Genomic DNA, 19699 nt, shown 5'->3' with positions numbered 1-19699 from the left:
TTCAATATATCAAATTTTTAGTATTACATTGTCAGAAAGATAAAGCCACCCAAACTGTGGATGGAAACATGTTATTAAGGGCTGGGGATGTGGCTCAAGCGGTAGCGCGCTCGCCTGGAATGCGTGTGGCCCGGGTTCGATCCTCAGCACCACATACATACAAAGATGTTGTGTCCGCTGAGAACTAAAAAAAAATAATAAAAATAAATATTAAAAAATCTCTCTCTCTCTCTCTCTCTCTCTCTCCTCTCTCACTCTCTCTTTTTTTTAAAAAAGAAACATGTTATTAATGTTTAGATAAAATGGGGGGGGGCTGGTAAGTAAGAATAAGCCTGGGTAAAATAATCAACCTTCTGGAAAAGGTATATCAATGTTGTATAATGATAGAGGTTGGGAACCATTGGCAGAAGGTTTATTTGAGTTGCATTCATAAGAAAAAGAGGAAGAGAAGAAAGTGGACGGGGAGAAGTTAATCTATGGGCAGTTATAATTGAAGTTGATCCTGTGGGAGAGTTCTGCAGTCAAGCTGATCCTTTGGAGTCATTCCAATTTTAGGGCTGAACCATTGGCTTCCCCATTTTTGTAGTTCTTTACTTCATGCCACCTTCTAGTGGGTCATAATCTTGGGTGAGACATTTGCTGCATGTAAAGACCATTCCCAATGAGGAGCACAGAAGCTGTTGTTCCCAGCAGCTGTGGGGTTGTATGTCCCAAGAAGAGATGTGGGTAGAGGATCACATTAGCATTAACTGGAGCTCAGGTGCAAGAGTGGAATCAGGATGGCCACAGAAGTAGATGACTCACAAAAAAAGAGGTTTCAGGAAACCTCTTGTCTGATGTGCAAGATGGGTTGTCTCCTTGGCTTGCCTTGGGTTTTATAGATTAGTCAAGTTTTTTGTTTTGTTTTGCCCAAATGCTTCTCTGAAGAATTATTTTTAAAAAAACTTTTATGGCAATATCCCCCAAAAGGAAAATTGATTATTATAGTCCACATTTCTAGTTTCATTTATTTTGAAAGGTGAGTGGAATTTCAGTGTATTAAGAATGTTATAGCAGGGCTAGGGTTGTGGCTCAGTGGTAGAGCGCTTGCCTAGCAAGTGTGAGGCACTGGGTTCGATCCTCAGCACCACATAAAAATAAATAAAATAAAGATACTGTGTCCATCTACAATTAAAAAATATTATAAAAAACTTTAAAAAAGGAATGTTACAGCAAATTCCATTGAATTTCATATTTACTTTATGCAAGCTACCAAGACTCTAAGTCGTATTTCTGAATTACATATCTCCAAATAAGATTTCATATAAAAGCATGATTAAAATTATTTGTAATTTAGTGCATAGTATTACCCAAAATGTATGCTATATTATTGAAATAATTAATTATTTTACTCAGGAATAAGAACTTTTTTTCTGTAAAGGATAGATAGTAAATATTTTAGGCTTTCTTAGCCATCTGTTCTCGCTCACAACTAGTTTGCCTTTGTTGCACAGTTGTGCTAGATGATATAAAGTAGACAATGTAGGCAGTCATAGACAACATGCAATTGAATAAGCTTGGCTGTGTTCCAATAAAACTTCATTTATGAAAAATGGATTTGGCCAGTAGGCGTAGTTTTCTCACTCCTGATTTTATTAATAAAGCTCTTGGGTTTATATCTTCCAGTGCCTTCCCTGAGTGGCAAGGTGCACGTCAACAGGGGTAGATGCATAGGCTTGTAATACCAATTTGAATAATTGTGGTTTGTAGCCATATTGTTGGAGATGGGTATGAGGTGGGCATAATGGGAAATAGCATTCAAGAAGCTGACAGAATTCTGGTCAACAGGGACTTCAGATGCCTTTTAGCAAATTAGGATCTGTCTCCTTAGACAATGGAGACAGAGAAGGAGAGAGATGCTATGATTTGTGTTTCTCTCTCTCTCTCTCTCTCTCTCCCTCTCTCCCTCTCTCCCTCTCTCCCTCTCTCCCTCTCTCCCCCCTCCCTCTCTCCCTCTCTCCCTCTCCTTCCCTCCCTTTCTCTCTCTCTCTTTCCTTCGGTTGATTCATTGTTAAGTGTTGCTTCTATCTGGAGTAGCAATCCTGACAAAAATTCTATAGAGAAAAATGTTTAAGCTGGCATGCTGCCTTCTTTTATTTTTATAGAACTTTACATGTCTTATCTAGCAGATTTTCAGAAAGACTTTGTACACTAAATTAGAAAGAAATATAGGCTCCAGGATATGACAACTTGACTATATGATTTATTAGCTTAGGTTTAGAAATGGTTTACTTTTTCTTTTTCCTACCATTCTTATTTTTAATGTAAAAGCTATTTATTTGTATAATAACATATTGTTGCTAAACTCTTTGTTAAATTATATCATAATTGAAAGAAAATCAAACTTTTTAACATCCTTACTGCAGAGTGATAATGACAGGATAAATAAAATCTTTCTCTAAAATTTTAGATTTCATTTACTGAAGGCCAGGCACTGTCTACAATTACTCTAACTGTTCTTGCTGATGATATACCAGAGTTATCAGAGGTTGTGATCATAACACTAACCCGAATTGCCACAGAAGGAGTTCAGGACCCATCAAAAGGTGCTACTATTGATCAGAAAAGAAACAAGTCCTTGATAACTACTCTGCCCAGTGACTCTCCCTATGGCTTCGTGGGCTGGCATGCCAAGTCTCTCTTCACCAGAGTAGCAGAGCCTAAAGGTAAATTCAGTTACATATTTTTCAGGCTTTAGTAAAAAGTAAATTTACTTTTGATGCTTACAAAAAATGCAAATTTCTATTTTTATATGACTTTTCCAATTTGACAAGTCATAGCCATTTTTGTTCTTCAAATTTTATGATCATGTGACTACTTAGCAATAAGGTTTTTAAAAATACTTTCACTTTTTAAAGATATACTATCATGGTAGAAATGTTAACAGTTTAGTGAAGTCATTGAAATCGAGGTAACTGTTTTTTATTTGAGTTTCTCTTCATTGTTTGTTTTCCTCACTCATATTTTCTCTCTACATTTTTAGTAGTTGTATGGTGCACTGACAACATAGTGAGAAGCCCATCGTATCAATGTATAAATTGCTTAACCCAAAAGATTAGTGATAAAAAATTTTATCCTGTGAAGTGTACATTGGTCAGTCCTTGTTATTTTTCTTTTAAGTGCTGAAATCTTCACCTAAATAACTATTTGTATTGTTGGATAAATATAATTTTATGGATGAAGGTCATTTGATGTATTTTAAAAAAGGGTTAAACATAATATGTATTTAGAATACACTGTGAGATGATTCTAACATTTTCAGATAACAGTGTGGATATCCAACTTTCAAATATCTTTCATTGCAAGAGTTGATGGGAAAAAAATGACATGTAGTATTTCCTGGGTCTTTATATTTCCATGCGTTCAGAACTGAAACAATAGACTTATGATAAAATAAGCCATTTATTTTTTATTTAACACACATTTTTGAAATACCTAGCAATTGCCAGGAATCTCACTATGGAATTTGGAAAGAAAGACACAGCATTAGTCATTAGAAATTCATAGACCTGCAGGTGAATATTGACAGGCATTTTTACTGCATTTTATATGACAAATTAATTTTTAAAAAATCTAAGAAATGAAATAAAGTGTAGGTGTTGTGAAATACTTTGAACCTTGAGAGAGAAACCTCAGTATATGAACTTCAGTATATGCTCAGAATGAGCATTCCATAGAAACATTGCCTTTAATCTTGAACATCCCATGGATCACTCTTATTCTAATGATTAGTCATTAAATGATGTCTTCATGTATCTCACTATTTATTTTCAAGAATCTTTTAAACATATAACCTCTGTTCAACTTTACATATGCACTTCCCTAAGACTCTCAGCAATTTCAGTATGACACATACAACACAGGAAGCTACATGTAGAATCAGAGCTGAGGGATTAGACAGAATGCTAGGAATGGATGGTGATTTTCAGCACAACTTTGGGGACAATGGAGACAAAGCACAGAATACTCCTTGGGAGTATGTACTGTATTTGTTTTACTTGTTTGCTTACCTGTTTAAAAGGATGGTGTAGAACATTCCACTGTGAGTACTTGAAACAACATTGACAGCAAACAGAAAAGCATACTGACTAGAGGCATGTTTGTCTCACAGAGAACATCACCAATCTGCAGCTGTACGTTGTTCGAGATAAAGGGTTCTTTGGGGACATTGCCATTCACTTGAAGGCGAAACCCAATTTCTCGCTACACACAAATAATCAAGCTATTGAAAATGAAGATTATGTACTGCAAGAAACAACAATAATAATGAAAGAAAACATAAAAGAAACTCATGTGAATGTTGCCATTTTGCCAGTAAGTATGGATGGCAATAAATATGCTAGAAAAGAAAAGAAAATGCTTGCTTTTCAATGTAAAATTGTGATGTTCTTACAGGTAAAAATCATTTTTAATGATCCTTTTAATAAAGAAAATGTGAGTAATTTTTCCACCTAAATAAATATTTAATATGAATAAATAAATATTTTATAACTAACTTACAAAAATGACAAATTTGAATGAACTTTGAAACATTGTATTTGGATTAATTATTTGCCTGATTGTCTGTACTATTATGTTGATTGTTTAGTTGCTTTAAACTAATATCTGAAAAAATTAAACAATTTAGTTATTTTTATTGTTGGTTTGATAGGGGAATAATTTCATTTCAGGGTACAATTACTTGAATCCAGATTAATATTCAGATGGCTTAGGTCTAGTTTTTGCTCTGTATATCTATATTTACATATTGAAAGAGAGAGAGAGAGAGAGAGAGAGAGAGAGAGAGAGAGAGAGGAGAGAATATGCGGAAAAATCTATTATGATGCACACAAAAAAACTGAAAGTGGCAATAGTTGTATTAATGTTATAATTATTGGGACTGGAAATATAGCTCAGTGGCAGGACACTTGCCTAACATGTGGCAGGTTTGATTCCCAACTCTAGGCACTTAAATCAACTAAGGTATTAATAAAGAGTACATTGTAATATTAATAGCACTATATGTTGATTATTATAAATGTCTATATTATTAGTAAATGTCATTAGTTTTCCTGCTAGTGGTGACTTCTGAAGAGGACTGTCTGGGAAAGATACAGGAATAGTGTAGGAAGGTGGTTTCCTTTCTCTTTCTACATGTTTTGTTTTTATGTTTTGAAATTTTATTCCATGTTCAAAAATAAAATAATAACCTTTAAGAATGAATTAAATATAGTATTACATCTAGATTTACAGGTCTAGAACTTTCATTTTTAAAGGAAAAGTAAAATTTACTAAACTTCTCTTGGAATATTATATATGAAAGGCATATTCAATACATGTTAAAATTGAGGGATAGGTCAGGTATGGTGGTGCACACCAGTAATCTTAGTAGCTTGGAAGGCCGAGACAGGAAGATTGTAAATTCAAAGCCAGCCTCAGCAATTTAGTGAGGCCCTAGGCAACTTAGTGAGACCCTGTCTCAAAATTAAAAATTTAAAAAAAAGGGCTGGGGACGTGACTCAATGGTTAAGTGTCCCTGGGTTCAATCCCTGGTACCTCAACAATAAAATTTGTGGGATAGGTTTTGAAAACTTATTTATTTGCTAATGAGAATAAGCATCCCATAGAAACATTGCCTTTAATCTTGAACATCCCATGGATCCTGAAGTTGTCAGTGAGAATGTGTACAGTTGAATATGAATCTTTTTGTGTGTGATAGAGCTGCCCATTCATGTAGATGAACTCATTTGTTCTCTACTGAAAAATATCAAGTTTCCAATGCAAATTAAATATTTTTCTTTCAAAATTAGCTGGGAGTGATGGTTTATTCTTTTTGTAATTGTTTTTTTTAAATAAATGACAGCAGAATGCATTACAATTCTTATTACATGTATAAGCATAATTTTTCTTATCTCTGATTGTATATAAAGTATGTTGACACCAATTCGTGTACTTTGGGTGATGATGTCTATCATATTCTACCATCCTTGCTAATTCTTGTAGTCCCAGCTACAAGGGAGATTGAGGCATGAAAATTTCTTGGGCCCAGGAGCTCAAGACTAGTATGCTCTACATAGTGAGACCTCACCTCACAAACACAACCAAAAACAGAAAAGCACTCTTTCTTTTACCCCACCTCCCAGGATGATGCTCCTGAGTTGGAAGAAGGATTTATCATCATCATCACTGAGGTAAACCTGGTGAACTCTGAGTTCTCTACAGAGCAGCCAAGTGTACAGAGACCAGGAATGGAAATAGCTGAGATAACGATTGAGGAAAATGATGATCCCAGAGGAATTTTTATATTTCATGTTACTAGGGTGAGTTGAATTTCATATATTTATAGTAATGTAGAAGCTCATCCCTGATGACTGGTTCAGTGTTTGTATTTTCTGCAAAACAATTGGCTTTGCTTGTAGGTATTTTAAAATAGATAAACAGCCAAATTTGTCTTTCAAATTAATTCTTAGTTCTCTTTGACCAGCTCAAAGGATTCATCAAGTTTATTTTTTGTGAAATTTCAGAGTAAAAGTTCTAAAGACCTGTCATGCCTACTTCCGTTCTATTAACTTATAATTTGAAGAGTGAAGTATGAGATATAAGTGGAAGCAAAAAAGTTACAAGATGATGATTTAGGATAGTTGCCCCTTTTGTCTTACTTTTCAACATATGTTCTTTATTCAAGGATGTTGGTGGAGTTATTACTGCTCATGAGGTGCCTCCACCCTTGAACATTCTTCAGGTTCCTGTAGTCCGGCTGGCTGGAAGCTTCGAGACAGTAAATGTTTATTGGAAAGCAATACCAGGCACTGCTGGCCTGGAAGACTTTAATCCATCTCAAGGGATTCTTGAATTTGCAGATGGGCAAGTAAGTTTGTCATGAACATGTTAGGATTTTTTGATTCTTCTTCAAGAATTTTATAGGTATCTACCAAATGAGCATGCATTAATGATTGCCAGTTGTATTATAACTCTGAATGTTTCTGTGTCAAGTCAAACACAGATATTATTAATAAATGTGGGCCTAGGAAGAGAAATTTAAGAAGCAAGAATTACACCCTTTTTTTTTAATACTGGTTATTGAACTCAGGGGAACTTGGCCATTGAGCCAGCCATACCTCCAGCTCTATTTTGTATTTTTTTTTTTTTTTTAGAGACAGGGTCTCACTGACTTGCTTAGTGCCTCCCTAAGTTGCTGAGGCTGGCTTTGAACTCATGATCTTCTTGTCTCAGCCTCCTGAACCTCTGGGATTATAGGCACTGTGCCTAGCTCACCCTTTTTTGAACTTCCCCACCTGATTCCATTAAAAACCAAAAATTCTAAAACAGGATAATGATTGACTTAGAGGTGCCTGCAGTGTATACAAACCTACGTGATGAACTTGACTGTATTTATGATCACAAATGCTTTTATTCTATTTCTTATTTTTTAATAAAGGTTAAGGACAATTTTTTCACAATATCTTTTATTTTATTTTTATGTGGTGCTGAGGATTGAACCCATATCTCATGCATGCTAGGCAAGCACTGTACCACTGAGCCACAACCTCACCCCCTCTATTTATTTCTTAATGTTTATAAATGCATATTTTAATTTAGAATTTCCAATAAAAAATTTAAATATTAAATTAATGTCCCAAACTTCCTTTATTTTATTAAAACCTGAAAAATGAATGACATTCTAGACTTAGGTCTACCAAGCTTAAAAATTACAAAATATTCCCAAAGTATTGTAAATTTTCTAAATTGGGTGTTTTGTAATATATAAGAATGAGATATCTTTATAATATTTTCCATGAAAAAGTGGAAAAGGCATATGCACAACCATGAAAATATTAGTAACTTCATATAGCAGAATCTATAGGTAGCTTTATTCTTGCCTTGACAAATCTGCATAGTATTCATAAACTTATTGGTTGCCCCTAGGGGCTCAGGAAATTCTGTTAAAAGATAAGCATGCTACATTTTTTTTACACATAGAGACCTATTATAGTTAATGTTTTTGAAATCGTGAGTTTTTGTTTTCTATTATCAGATTTAGAACTTTGCATCATTTCCTATTAACATGGGGGAGGAAATGTTAAGTACATGAGATTTTTACATTAAAAGCAGAAACTAAAAATTGATTTTTCACCAAAGCAAACTTCCAACTTTAGTTACGTCATCAGTAGTAATTCTGAGCACGTAGTTGAAGTCTCATCATTTTCCCACATCCTTAGTATCATCCTGATCCTTTAAGTCCACATCAATATGGAAGACAGTCTGTATCCTGCAGTACCAATTTGAGGTGCACACATTTTAATGCGCTTCCATTTTAGCATTTGATTTTGTTCAAGCTTTTGTTTATCTTAGTGTGACATTCAGATTTCTTGCTTCTCCTTGTTGTTAAATTAAAGGTTTTAGGTAGAAAACTTCATTTTCTGGTAAAGATCTATATCAAAGTATTGGAATTTACCTGTGGCATACAAAAAGAGACTTTAAATATTGAATATATACCTAGTATAGGTTTATGACCACTAGGGAAATCACAAGGTGAACCAAGTTTATTTATAAGTTTATAAAACTTTTAACATAAACTCAGAGAAATGAATTAAATCCTGATTTTTAAAAAATCTTAAAAAAAACCCCAAAAATCAAATTTGGCCTTTCTTCCTGCTTTTCTTTTCCCCTACATTAAAAATATATATGTATTTGAAATCAATAGAATTTATATGAATTGCAGAAGTCAATGATAATTTTTATTGTTTCATTTGCTTTCATGTAATAAAACAAAGCACACTAGGTTTTATGTTTGTACAATAGTTGTTAGAGCATTCATAGCACTTATAATATTTTTTCAAGATTAAGAAGTTCTTGTTTTTTCTATCTGTAAATATACTATATTTTATTACATTTATAATGTTTTATCTTAAAAATAGCAGACTTTGTAAATTTCTGACTTTGTAAATTTCTGACTTTTCAACTACTATAAATATCATGATTTTAAAAGTATTACAAATCTAACAGGCAAAATTATTGCTTTTTTCTTTTGTGTCATGTTTCCAAGTTTCTATTGAAATATATATAATGAAAAATTATTGCAATATTTCCTTCCCCTCCTCTCCCTCTCTCCTTTCCTATCTCTATTTTTCTCTTCCTCTCTTCTTTTCTTCCTTTCTTTTGTAGGTTACTGCAATGATACAAATCACCATAATTGATGATGCTGAGGTTGAACTCATGGAGATGTTCAATATTTCCTTAATCCATGTGGCTGGAGGTGGCAGACTGGGGGATGATGTTGTGGTAACTGTGATTATTCCACAGAATGATTCTCCACTTGGAGTATTTGGATTTGAAAAACAGACTGTAAGTTAAATATATCAGGGTTGTGTGAAATTCTCATATAGTTTTAAGTAGAAAAGTGTCTGTTACTTTTGTTTTGAAATTCTTCATTACTCTCCCTTTACAAATCTCTCTTCAATTATCTTTTGAGTTTGCTGTTAATTTAGGGGCCAATCCTCCAACATATACATACAGCTTGATATAATGTGAGCTCCTAACACCAGACAATTACAGAGGGAATGCGATTTCCTATTTATTGAGTATACTAGACCAAGAAGTACTTTTTGTCCATACCTTTTATTTTCTGTCTATTCTACAGATCACCATCCTGGCCACATAACAGGACTGTCATGGCCTGAATGTGGCATCCCAGGATGGGTTTAGTTGATGAAGGAAATTTCCCTCAGTTCTGGTATGCTGTCATGTTCTTCCCTCTCACTTCTCACTTCTCACTTGGCTGTTTTCTTCCAAGACCTGAAAGAGGGAGTTCACTTATTATTGGTTCATCTGCTGAGGGAGGGAAAAAAGCTTCTTATGATTGGTTAATCATAAGAATTAAATATTTGTGTGGCGTAGCTTGGCAACTAATATTAAAGTATCACCACATCTGAAAGTACTATAACTCTATCATAATTATTATTACATGATCTCTGGGCCATAATTATTATGATTTTATCTTTTAAAGGAAATTCCCAGATGAAATATTCATAAAGATCCTTAAATAGTCCCCATATACTTAGCAACTTTTCTGATTACATATGTCATCACTCCCTTTATTTAATCGTTTATATTTGATGATTGTGGATAATTTTCAGTGATTAAACTGCTTGACTGCCCCTTGTCTTTACTGTCCTGTGCATGGAAGGCTAGACCTACAACTTACCTCTCAGAGCTGGGCTTTTCTACGCTCCAGAATTAAAATAGAGCTTAATAATTACCTAATGATTTGGTCAATGAAATTTCAATTTCATTAGGAAATAGGAACTATAAAAGGAACAGAGCACAATTTTGCTGTGGCCCCATGAAACTCTCTTTCTTCCTTGGCAAAAAACTGCACAAGTGTTTCCAAGGAGTGATGGATTGGCAAAAGAATAGCTGTGATTATCTCTCAGACAGCATTAAAAGTCTGAAAAAAATAAAACAAATTTAAAGAGGAGAGTAAAATTTTCCATAATATTAGTATCCTAAGAGAGACAGCATTAATATTTTGTGTATTTTCAACCACGTGGTATTCTTTGCATATTTTAATATGTATGAATAAGTAACTTAATTTTTTATAAAATTCCTCTATTAGCTTATGAGCTTAGGTTTAAAATTTCAGGTTTAGTGTTGAAATCTTCAGGTGGTAAAATCTTAATGTTTTTGCTTTGGAGTTCATCACACTTTTGGAGTTGGATGTTGGATATTGCGTTTTTAAATTTCTCTTCCCTATATGGAAAATAAAGTTATGCTACTATTCATAAGTAATTTTTGCTTATTCATTTTATCTTAACTGCTAACATAAACTTTTGTGCTCTAAAACTAATTGAATCATGCCTGGAAATAATATCTTATCGAAATAGCCTTAAATTTCCAATTTGTCTTGAGATTCACAAGTGAGATTCAGGTTATTCAGTCTGCAGTGTATAATTCCTCATAACTGTTATGTGGAGTAAATGAGTTGATGTACCTGGGCTTTCTTTACACTAAGTGTCAGTTGCTATTTTTATTGTGTAGAATGAATAGCTTCTTGGCAGCTCTTTCCAGCTGCTTTCCTTATATCCCATCTTTTTTATTGAGAAAGTCCCCAATAACATGGAGTTTATCTTTTAACATGTATATAAACATACAACATTGCACACACAGTAAACATTCTGTTAGCATTAATTGTGCCACAGATTAGACTGAGAACTGAAGAATATTGAGGAAAGATTAGTATTAATGTGTCAAATTTAATAAGCTGCTCATAGAATAATGCAGTATATATGCCAAGACACTAGGAATATCAGAGATCTACAGAAATCTACATATGAAACCCAAACTAATGCTATGTCTGTGAAATCAAAACCATCACAGGTATACAGTTGATTTATAATGGATTCCTTTCTTTTTTCTTTCTTAGTAAATATTAGTCTAAATATCAAACTACTTTCCAGGCCCCCTTTTTGCCAAATATGCATACACATCTGATTTCTGAGTTTCTGTGAATCTTAAAAAAAGCAAAGTGTATGAAGAACTGACAAATAATGGAAATTCAACACATATCAGTTAGCTCCAAATCTCTATTATTGGTTTGAATGCAAAGTCTCATGGAAAACCAACCAACCAACCTATATTTCATGTTTGTTAAGTTTGTATCTGCCTTAAAACTGGAAGCCTTGTGTTATTTTGCATTTGCACTGCAGGTGGATATTGTAGGTTCAATTCAGACTTTATTTAACTGAGTTAACATGTGTAATTCATTTGAATTACTTATTTTAATAAGGACTTGTGTAAAAATATACTGGCAAATTAATGTATCGAATCTCCTCTCTTTAAATCAAGTTAAACCTCTTTTAACTAAAAACCTCTTTTTACTAAAGTGGGTAAACTGCAGATAATTGAGAGGACAGTTTGAAGTCTGTATTATGTGGGGAACCTGAACACCTTTACAAAAAACCCCTAAATCTTAGTTCCTTCCCATAATGTTGTTCTTTATACAAGAGTCCTATGCCAGTATTCCTAGTTGGCTAATTGTTATGGATACCTTGTCTTTAACTGATAACTCAGGTATAAGACTCCTTCTATCTCTCATCTAGGTCCTAGGCATCCTCTCTATTCACCTGACACATGGGAAAAGAGAGAATATGGAGGATTGTGTGGAAGTTTATGGCCAGAGTGTCAGCAGCATATGTTGCTCCTGGATATAATCTACTCACAAGAATTCAGTGGCTCCATCTAGTTGCAAGAGAAGATGGGAAATGCCATGTTATTGAGTGTCTAAGAAGGATAGGAAGTGGGGTGAAATATTTTTCTCTGCCATGATTGTAACATTTCATGAATAGAATTCTAAATTCGAAAACTGCAGTCATCATGAAAAGAAGATTCTGTTTGTTTCTTCTGTTATTCTTTTTGTGTTACTGGATTTTCTTTCTTTCAGATAATGGTCAATGATTCCCTGTTATCTGATGACAATTCATATGTGACATTGACAGTTGTCCGGTCCCCAGGGGGAAAGGGCACCGTCCGACTTCGGTGGACTGTAGACGAGAAAGCTAAGGATAATCTCAGTCCTTTAAGTGGGACACTTCATTTTGATGAGGTAATGGCAGCATGAGGACTCCTGTTATATTTCTCTAATTTGATATTTATAATTTGTAGTTTCTCTAATTTTGTCTAATTTCTCTTAGCATAATATTACTGTGAATTTATATGATAGTATTTAATACATCTGGAATATTTTGAAATTCCCTACACTGTGGGGAAAAACATTCTTCTCTGAGGGCTGGGGTTGTGGCTCAGTGGTAGAGCACTCTCCTAGCATGCATGAGGCACTGGGTTTGATCCTCAACACCACATAAGAATAAAATGAAGATATTGTTTAAAAAATTCTTCTCTGAGAGAGAAAGAGGGAGAAAACTCCCAATTCTGCTGTCAGATTGTTTAATTCACACTCTATTTCTATCTCACGGCCAACTTCTTACAGTTCCTTCTCTGACTGAGGGCAAAGTTCTGAGTATGCAAAACTTTTATACTGAGAATAGGTTGATTGTGTCTCATAATAATACAATCTCATAGATAGTCTCAGTTTTACAAAGGCTTGAAATTTTTAACATCCCTGTACACTTTGAGAAAAAAGATTGATATTATAGCTGCTCAGAAAACTGAATCAAGATACATAATTTAAGAATGGGAGGCCCATTACAATCCTTCTGTATGTATCTCAGCCCTCTACAACAACAAGTGAAGGTGAAAGGTTCTGTCTACTTTACTTTGATGAATGAACAGGATCTCTTTGACCATATGATTGGTTTCTACAACTAGTAGAACCAGAAACTAGGGGTCGTGCTTTTTCTTCAGAGCTTTCACAAAGAAAAAAATACAGTATTTTCTTTTGGTTTACTAATAGATAAATAATAAATTAATTAGTGATGCCCTCTGACAGTCTATTTGCTCCTTAAATATTACCATTTTTGAGGTATTGGTTGCTCTAATGGTATTAAATTTGAGGTGTTGCAGGTATAGCATCCCTTTGTTTCTCAGAATCTAATAAGCAGTGAGTCAGGAAACATCTAGGTTGTATACCTTCGCTGTGATCTGAAAATTTCTCACCTAGCATACAAAGAATTTAAAATTTAGAAATGAGTCATGAATTTCTGTGAAGGTTTTCTTTGGTAATAATGGGCATATTTTTCTAGTTACCAGGTTCTAACTGCTAGATTTATTTCTCGGGTGATTACAAAGGGTTTCTGGTTTTGAGCATCTTATCAAATGGCAAATAATGTTATCTTTTCCCCTATTGTGTAAAGCCATTTCTTTTCAGAGCACAGCCTCAAGAAGGATGGATTTATTCCTGGATTTGACCCTATTTGCTAATTGTTTGTCATCAGTCTTAAACAGGTTGAAGGCTGAGTTTCCTTTATGTACAATTGTATAGCAGCACCATTGTTCTTGCATATCTAGTTCTAAGGTATCCATATCTACAGGACAGGGGTTCTAATTTGGTTTTGACAACCCCTGCAGTCTTTTCCTGGTCCTGCTTATGGCTACTACTACACAGGTGGATCTCTAATCCCACAAATAATTCTCACAGCAATGCTCACTTTGACAATTGAGATACTAGTCTACAGGGCAGCCCTAGTGGTACCATAGTTAACTGTATAATAGCTTCCTGGACTGCCTTAAAATGTACCAATGACTGAGAGAGTTACTCTTCCCCCACTTACAGGGAAATTCTCTTTGTGATCTTTTCAGTTCTTTCTTGGCACTAGAGAAGTCACTTCTGACTATGTCTTTCTGCATGAAGGATATCTGAGCTCCATATTATTACAGAAGTGTGCAAGCCTCCAGGACTGATGAATGTCCACAGATGATATGTCAGTAGGTCTTTCCTGGTGAGAAAATTATGAGATGCAGGGCCTAAAGGTTTTGGAGAAAGTACTCCTTAGATTACCATCTGTTCAAGTAGAAGCAGCAGCATTGTGCAGGGTTGAAGGCAAGCTATGATGGAGTATTGAACTGACACTACCACACACTATAGCTTGCCTTCAAAAGGGACTAACAATTCAAAGTTGTCCTGAGTTTTAGAAGCGTTGAGTTTCATAATCTTGTGTTGTGTAAGTCACCACGAGTGAACTATGCCAGAAAGAGGATCTGACCTACAGGAGAGGTAGTTCTTCAGATGAGGCAATTTCCAAAGGAGCCTGAAGATGAGAGTTGTCTGCCTGAAATACTCCCAGCACATGCGGTAATGAGTCCTTTCTTGAAGGGATAAGATCTGGACATCAGAAAATCTACATGGAGATCTGGGGTAGAGCCATGCTCAAGAAAAGTTTGCTCTGAGAATCTCTCCTACTGTTTTCCCTTGGTCTTCTCTGAATAAGTGTAATTTTTCTGCTAATTTTGGTTCTTTTCCCTCTACCCATTCCTGCTTCCTTCCTACCTCTTCAAAAGATTTTAATCCCAAGAATACTATTATTTCTTCCCTATCTTGTATTTCCCTTTAGCTCAATAATTTCCTAGAAACTTTGCTTTCAACATAGCCTGGAAGAAGTAAAATGGCCCCTGGATAAAGAACAAAGGAAAGGAAACACACAGAGAAACTAAATTTAATGCTCTGAGACATCACTGTGACACACATAATTTTTATCTCCACATTTTCCTTTGCATTCTGATTTTAAAAATCCCAACTTATTCTGTATATCGCTGGTTAAATTTTCTGCAGCTTGGATCCTACTGTTTGTTGCTTCTGGGGAATGTTTTTTTTTTTTTTGAATTACATTTTTTTGACATTGTTATTCTTAAGTAACATCTCTTAATTTTCATCTCTTCACTCATGCAGTTCTCTTTAGTATTACTTGTACCTATTTTGTAATAGATGCACTTTTTTCATTTTTATTTTTTCTTTTTAGATACACATGACAGCAGAGTGTATTTTGACTTATTATACATATATGGAGTATAACTTATTCAGGATCCCATTCTTGTGGTTGTACATAGTGGTGTATTCATGTATGAACATAGGAAAGTTACTTCAGATCCAATATATTCACTTTTTAAATGTTGTTAGGACTTCTAGGAAAATGTGCATTCCTGCTTGGGACCTTATTAAGTGTACTCATGTGAAGTGTGTAATTCCTGGGATGTAACACATCACTCCCATCTCATTTACTCTATGCATAATGTGAATTGTAGGATCAGAATTGATGTGAAGAGGAAGAGCTGAGGAGAGTAGGACCACAAGAGCTTTGCATTTTATGGCAGCCAGTTATTGTGGTCAGTGTAGTCTCTGTGGCCTGGAGTTCAGAGACCTCAGCAAATGGTCTTAATCCCCTGGTTCTCCATGTTATTTATGTTCAGGCTGGGGAATGTATATGTGCCATTTAGTCAACCCCAGATTGATACCTCCGTAAGAGAAAATTATGCCTTGAATTTAGAAACCTTTTCTCAGTTTCTTTTTCTTTTGTTGTCAGTATAGTTCCCTTATGGTGTCTATATGTGCATTTGAAGAAGGCGCATCTCCCCTAATCAGCCTGCTGCCAGTTTAACTTAGAAGTCCCTTCCCTCCATCTTTATATTTTAATTTGTTATAAAAATATGTGTCTTCGTGTAAACCTCAATCAATACAGATGGATGTGAAAAGAGTAAAATCCCCATGAATTCTCCTAGATCTTGCTTTGCTACTTACCAGAGGTAACCACTATTGACAGTTTCTTATATGGCATTCCAATTTTTTCTCTGTGCATATTCAAGCATATGTATCTTATTCTTACACAAATGGAATTTTAGTCTGCAATCTGTTCTGTAACTTGCTCTTTTTACTTTAGAATTTATCTTAAACGTTTATTTTTCATACTAACGCAAATTCGCTGCACTGAAGAATTAGTTATATATTTTCCACTGCATTGATTCCTGTCAGTATTTGATACTAACACCTTTCTTTTAGAGTCCTCTGTTTCACCATGGCTTTTATAGTTCTGGTATTTCCTATTTGTTTCTCTGCATTTTACATTTTTTGCTCAGTGTTCTCTTTTCCCTAGTTCCACTTTCTCAAGAATTTATGTGCTGTTGCAGTTTTCTGTCATCTATACTCATCTACTTTACTCACTTTATAGTCTTAATTTTCTTGTGATACTGGGAGTAGCCACCTAAAAAATAAAAGCGATGTAGAGTCCATAGCTAGTTAACTTTGATTCAAATCTTCACTCTTCCATTTGCTAGCATGTGATTCCAGGAAAGTTCATTAATTCTTCTCACATTTGGTTTTCTAATGCAAACCAAGGACAAGTAATGCTGAACTTGAATAAAGACTATAAGGATTACATGATGTTATGGTTGTAAAGAGGCTAACCAACCCCCTAACACTTAGAAAATGCTTTCCAAAAACCTTTAAAATAGTTTTAAAGTCATTTAGAAAAATTCTAATAAAATATCAAGTTGATACCTCAACTTAATACAGTAAAGCTCAACTTTTTTCTACATTGTATGATCAAAAATTAATGGCTTCAGATTTCAAAAAGCTGAGAAACTGTTTTCGTTTTCCTAATGTAGTTTGTAGTAGCATTTCTTGAACCACGCTCTGTACTGCTGTTCTGCAGAATAATAATTGCTCTAAAAGATTGAGTGTTCAAATAGAGTTGGGAAACTCCAAACTGAATTAAGAAAGCTTTCCTGGTGTAATTTAAAAAAAAATACTTGCATACATTTTGAATCTCTAATAGAGAAACTCTTCTAAATATATTTCCCCATGAAACTTCCCCATCACCTTTTATCCCAGAACATTTATCTTTTGTAACTAGTGTTCCAAAAACATTGGCATTTGCTACTTGTAATCACCTGTCAGCAGTTTATCCTGTTACTTCTTGTCAATTTTTTTGAGAAATGGAGATCATACAACATGGAAACTGCCTTATATCTAGAGTAGTGAGGTGGGTGGCAACATAACTGTGTAATGATTCTTGTTGATTCTTATGATGCATGTTGATCATTATCCACAACGCTACATTTGTGAATTTGCCTGTTGACTAAAACTTATTTTAAATCCCCAAATCAGTACTTTTGCTTCTCTCACAGTCATTTGTGGACACACAAATAGTGGTGGAAAATAAGATTCGCCCAATTAGCACATTCCCACCTGAGGTAGAACAAGACGTGACTTTTCTTGTTTCCACTCTCATAATGTAAACAGATGTCTTTGTCATTGTCAATGTATTACCATTTTATTTCCATTTTAATTTTCTGTTGGTGAATTCACTGTTTTAAATGGCCCCCAAGTGTAGAGCTGAAATCTTCAGTCTTCAACAAGGAGTTTGTGATATGTTATAAGGAGAAAATATTGTTTTGTGTTAGATAAGCTATTCAAGTCTGAGTTGCAGTGCTTATTTAAAATGAAAAATATGTTGACGCAGAGTTTTTGCCAGTGTGCACATCTCTGCAAATGACCATAAAAGTGCCTGAATACTGATTCTGGGGTTACAAAAAAAAAAAAAATGCTGGTTGAGCAGGCAAATTTGTAAATAGGGATTCCAAAAATTATGAGCGTTAACTATATTTTCAACCAATAGCACCTCAGAGAAATTACTGTATATACAAAGAAGCATGTAGAAGAATGTTCGTGGTAGTATTATTTACAACAATTAATAGTTCTTGTTAGATAAATGTTGAAAATATTATAAGTACAAACAATAGACTGTCCACACCAATTAAAAGGATAAATTAAATCTGCATACAGAAATGTGGATGACTTTAACAGTATATACTGAAAGAAAAATTAAGAAGCAGACACAATGCATTTAAGAGTGAGTGACAGGATGAGGAGGGATTTGATAAATGGTATTTAAAGGGCAGAAGCCAGGTACTTTGGTGAGCACACCTGTAATCGCAGCTACTCTGAAGGCTGAGATGAAAGGAACACTTCAACTCAGGAGACCAGCCTGAGCAAAATAGTGAGACCCCATGTCAGAAACAACAATCAGGGCATGGTGGTTCACAACTATAATCTCAGCTACTTGGGAGCCTGAGGCAGGAGGATCACCAAATTCAAGGCCAGCCTCAGGAACTTAGGAGGCCCGTTTCTCAAAATTTTAAAAAGCACTGGAGATGTAGCTTCATGGTAAAGTATCCCTGAGTTCAATCCCCAGTATCAAAAAGCAAAATAAAATGAACAAAAGAAATGGGCAGATAAAGGACAAAGACTAAGTAGAAATAAAAGGCCATCCTTTGTCCAGTGGAAATAGTGCTGAAGACCAGAAGAGGATCAATACAAACTGTGCTCCTAAGATTCAGGACAAAAAAAGAAAAAAGAATGAAACATAAAATCAGTAATATTTTGTGCCAAGCATGGTGGTGTGCGTAGGTAGTTCCATCTATTTGGGAAGCTGAAGTGGGAAGTTCTGTTGAACCCAGGAGTTCAAGACTAGACTGGGCAACAAAGCAAGACCTCGAGACCTCATCTCAAAAACAAACAAACAAACAAATAGCATTCCTGGGTTTTAACAGCAAGGGGAAAAAAGTATAACAAAACAGGATGCATTCAGCAAGAAACAAATGGAATATATATGAACAAAGGAAAACAAAATCTGAAAGGTGATGATTAAAAAAAAAAAAAACTGAAATGTGTATATAAAATTCCTGGATGGAAGCACTAGATTTTCCTTATGAATTAGGCTCCTGTATTGCTGCCTCTGGTACTATTGTTAACCAGGAAGTGGCCAGAGATAACTCAACATTGACAAAACAGGCCATGAGAAGGATGTCAGTGATAATTAACTACAGCCTATCTCTAGCCTATCGATTGCAGCTGTGACTATAATCTCAGGTCATCCATTGCTTGTTTTTCTTCTTGAATGGAGCCAACTCCCCTTACAGATATTAAATCTGTGACTTTTTACAGTTTACATTACGATGTAACCATTTGTCCTCTAAAAGATTGAACTCCAGTATTGAAATTTTTCAGTAAATTTAGGAGATGAGTTAATTTTTTAAAATTTTTCCTATTAAGAGTATAAATGGAATTTATAGTTAGAGTTGACTTTTTTTGTATAGTAATTCTCCCTAGATGCAACCCTTATTCTAGGTGACAGAAAGGATTGAAAAAGTGATTATGCACATAAACCTTATTCTGCTAATAAAAACACTCAAAGTTTGACTTTGGTCAATCTGGAAGATTTATTGTTCTTCTCAT

General features: G+C 34.6%; 1 protein-coding gene across 1 annotated transcript in view; it reads left to right on the top strand.

The window, feature by feature from the left end:
- ADGRV1 (adhesion G protein-coupled receptor V1) overlaps positions 1-19699 on the top strand; it is a gene marked incomplete at its 5' end in the record, with an annotated part of 540732 nt that overhangs the window by 156010 nt on the left and 365023 nt on the right. Inside the window, 6 exons of the mRNA XM_081287826.1 lie at positions 2450-2705; positions 4151-4353; positions 6162-6338; positions 6704-6886; positions 9184-9363; positions 12458-12619. Of these exons, the coding sequence (XP_081143952.1) occupies positions 2450-2705; positions 4151-4353; positions 6162-6338; positions 6704-6886; positions 9184-9363; positions 12458-12619 (1161 nt within the window). The remainder of the gene's footprint in view (positions 1-2449; positions 2706-4150; positions 4354-6161; positions 6339-6703; positions 6887-9183; positions 9364-12457; positions 12620-19699) is intronic.

This window comes from Spermophilus citellus, assembly GCF_964194105.1.
Source record: "Spermophilus citellus genome assembly, chromosome: 1".
Lineage (NCBI taxonomy): Eukaryota > Metazoa > Chordata > Mammalia > Rodentia > Sciuridae > Spermophilus > Spermophilus citellus.
Note: the sequence above shows the minus strand (reverse complement) of the source record. Positions and strands in the feature narration are given on the sequence as shown.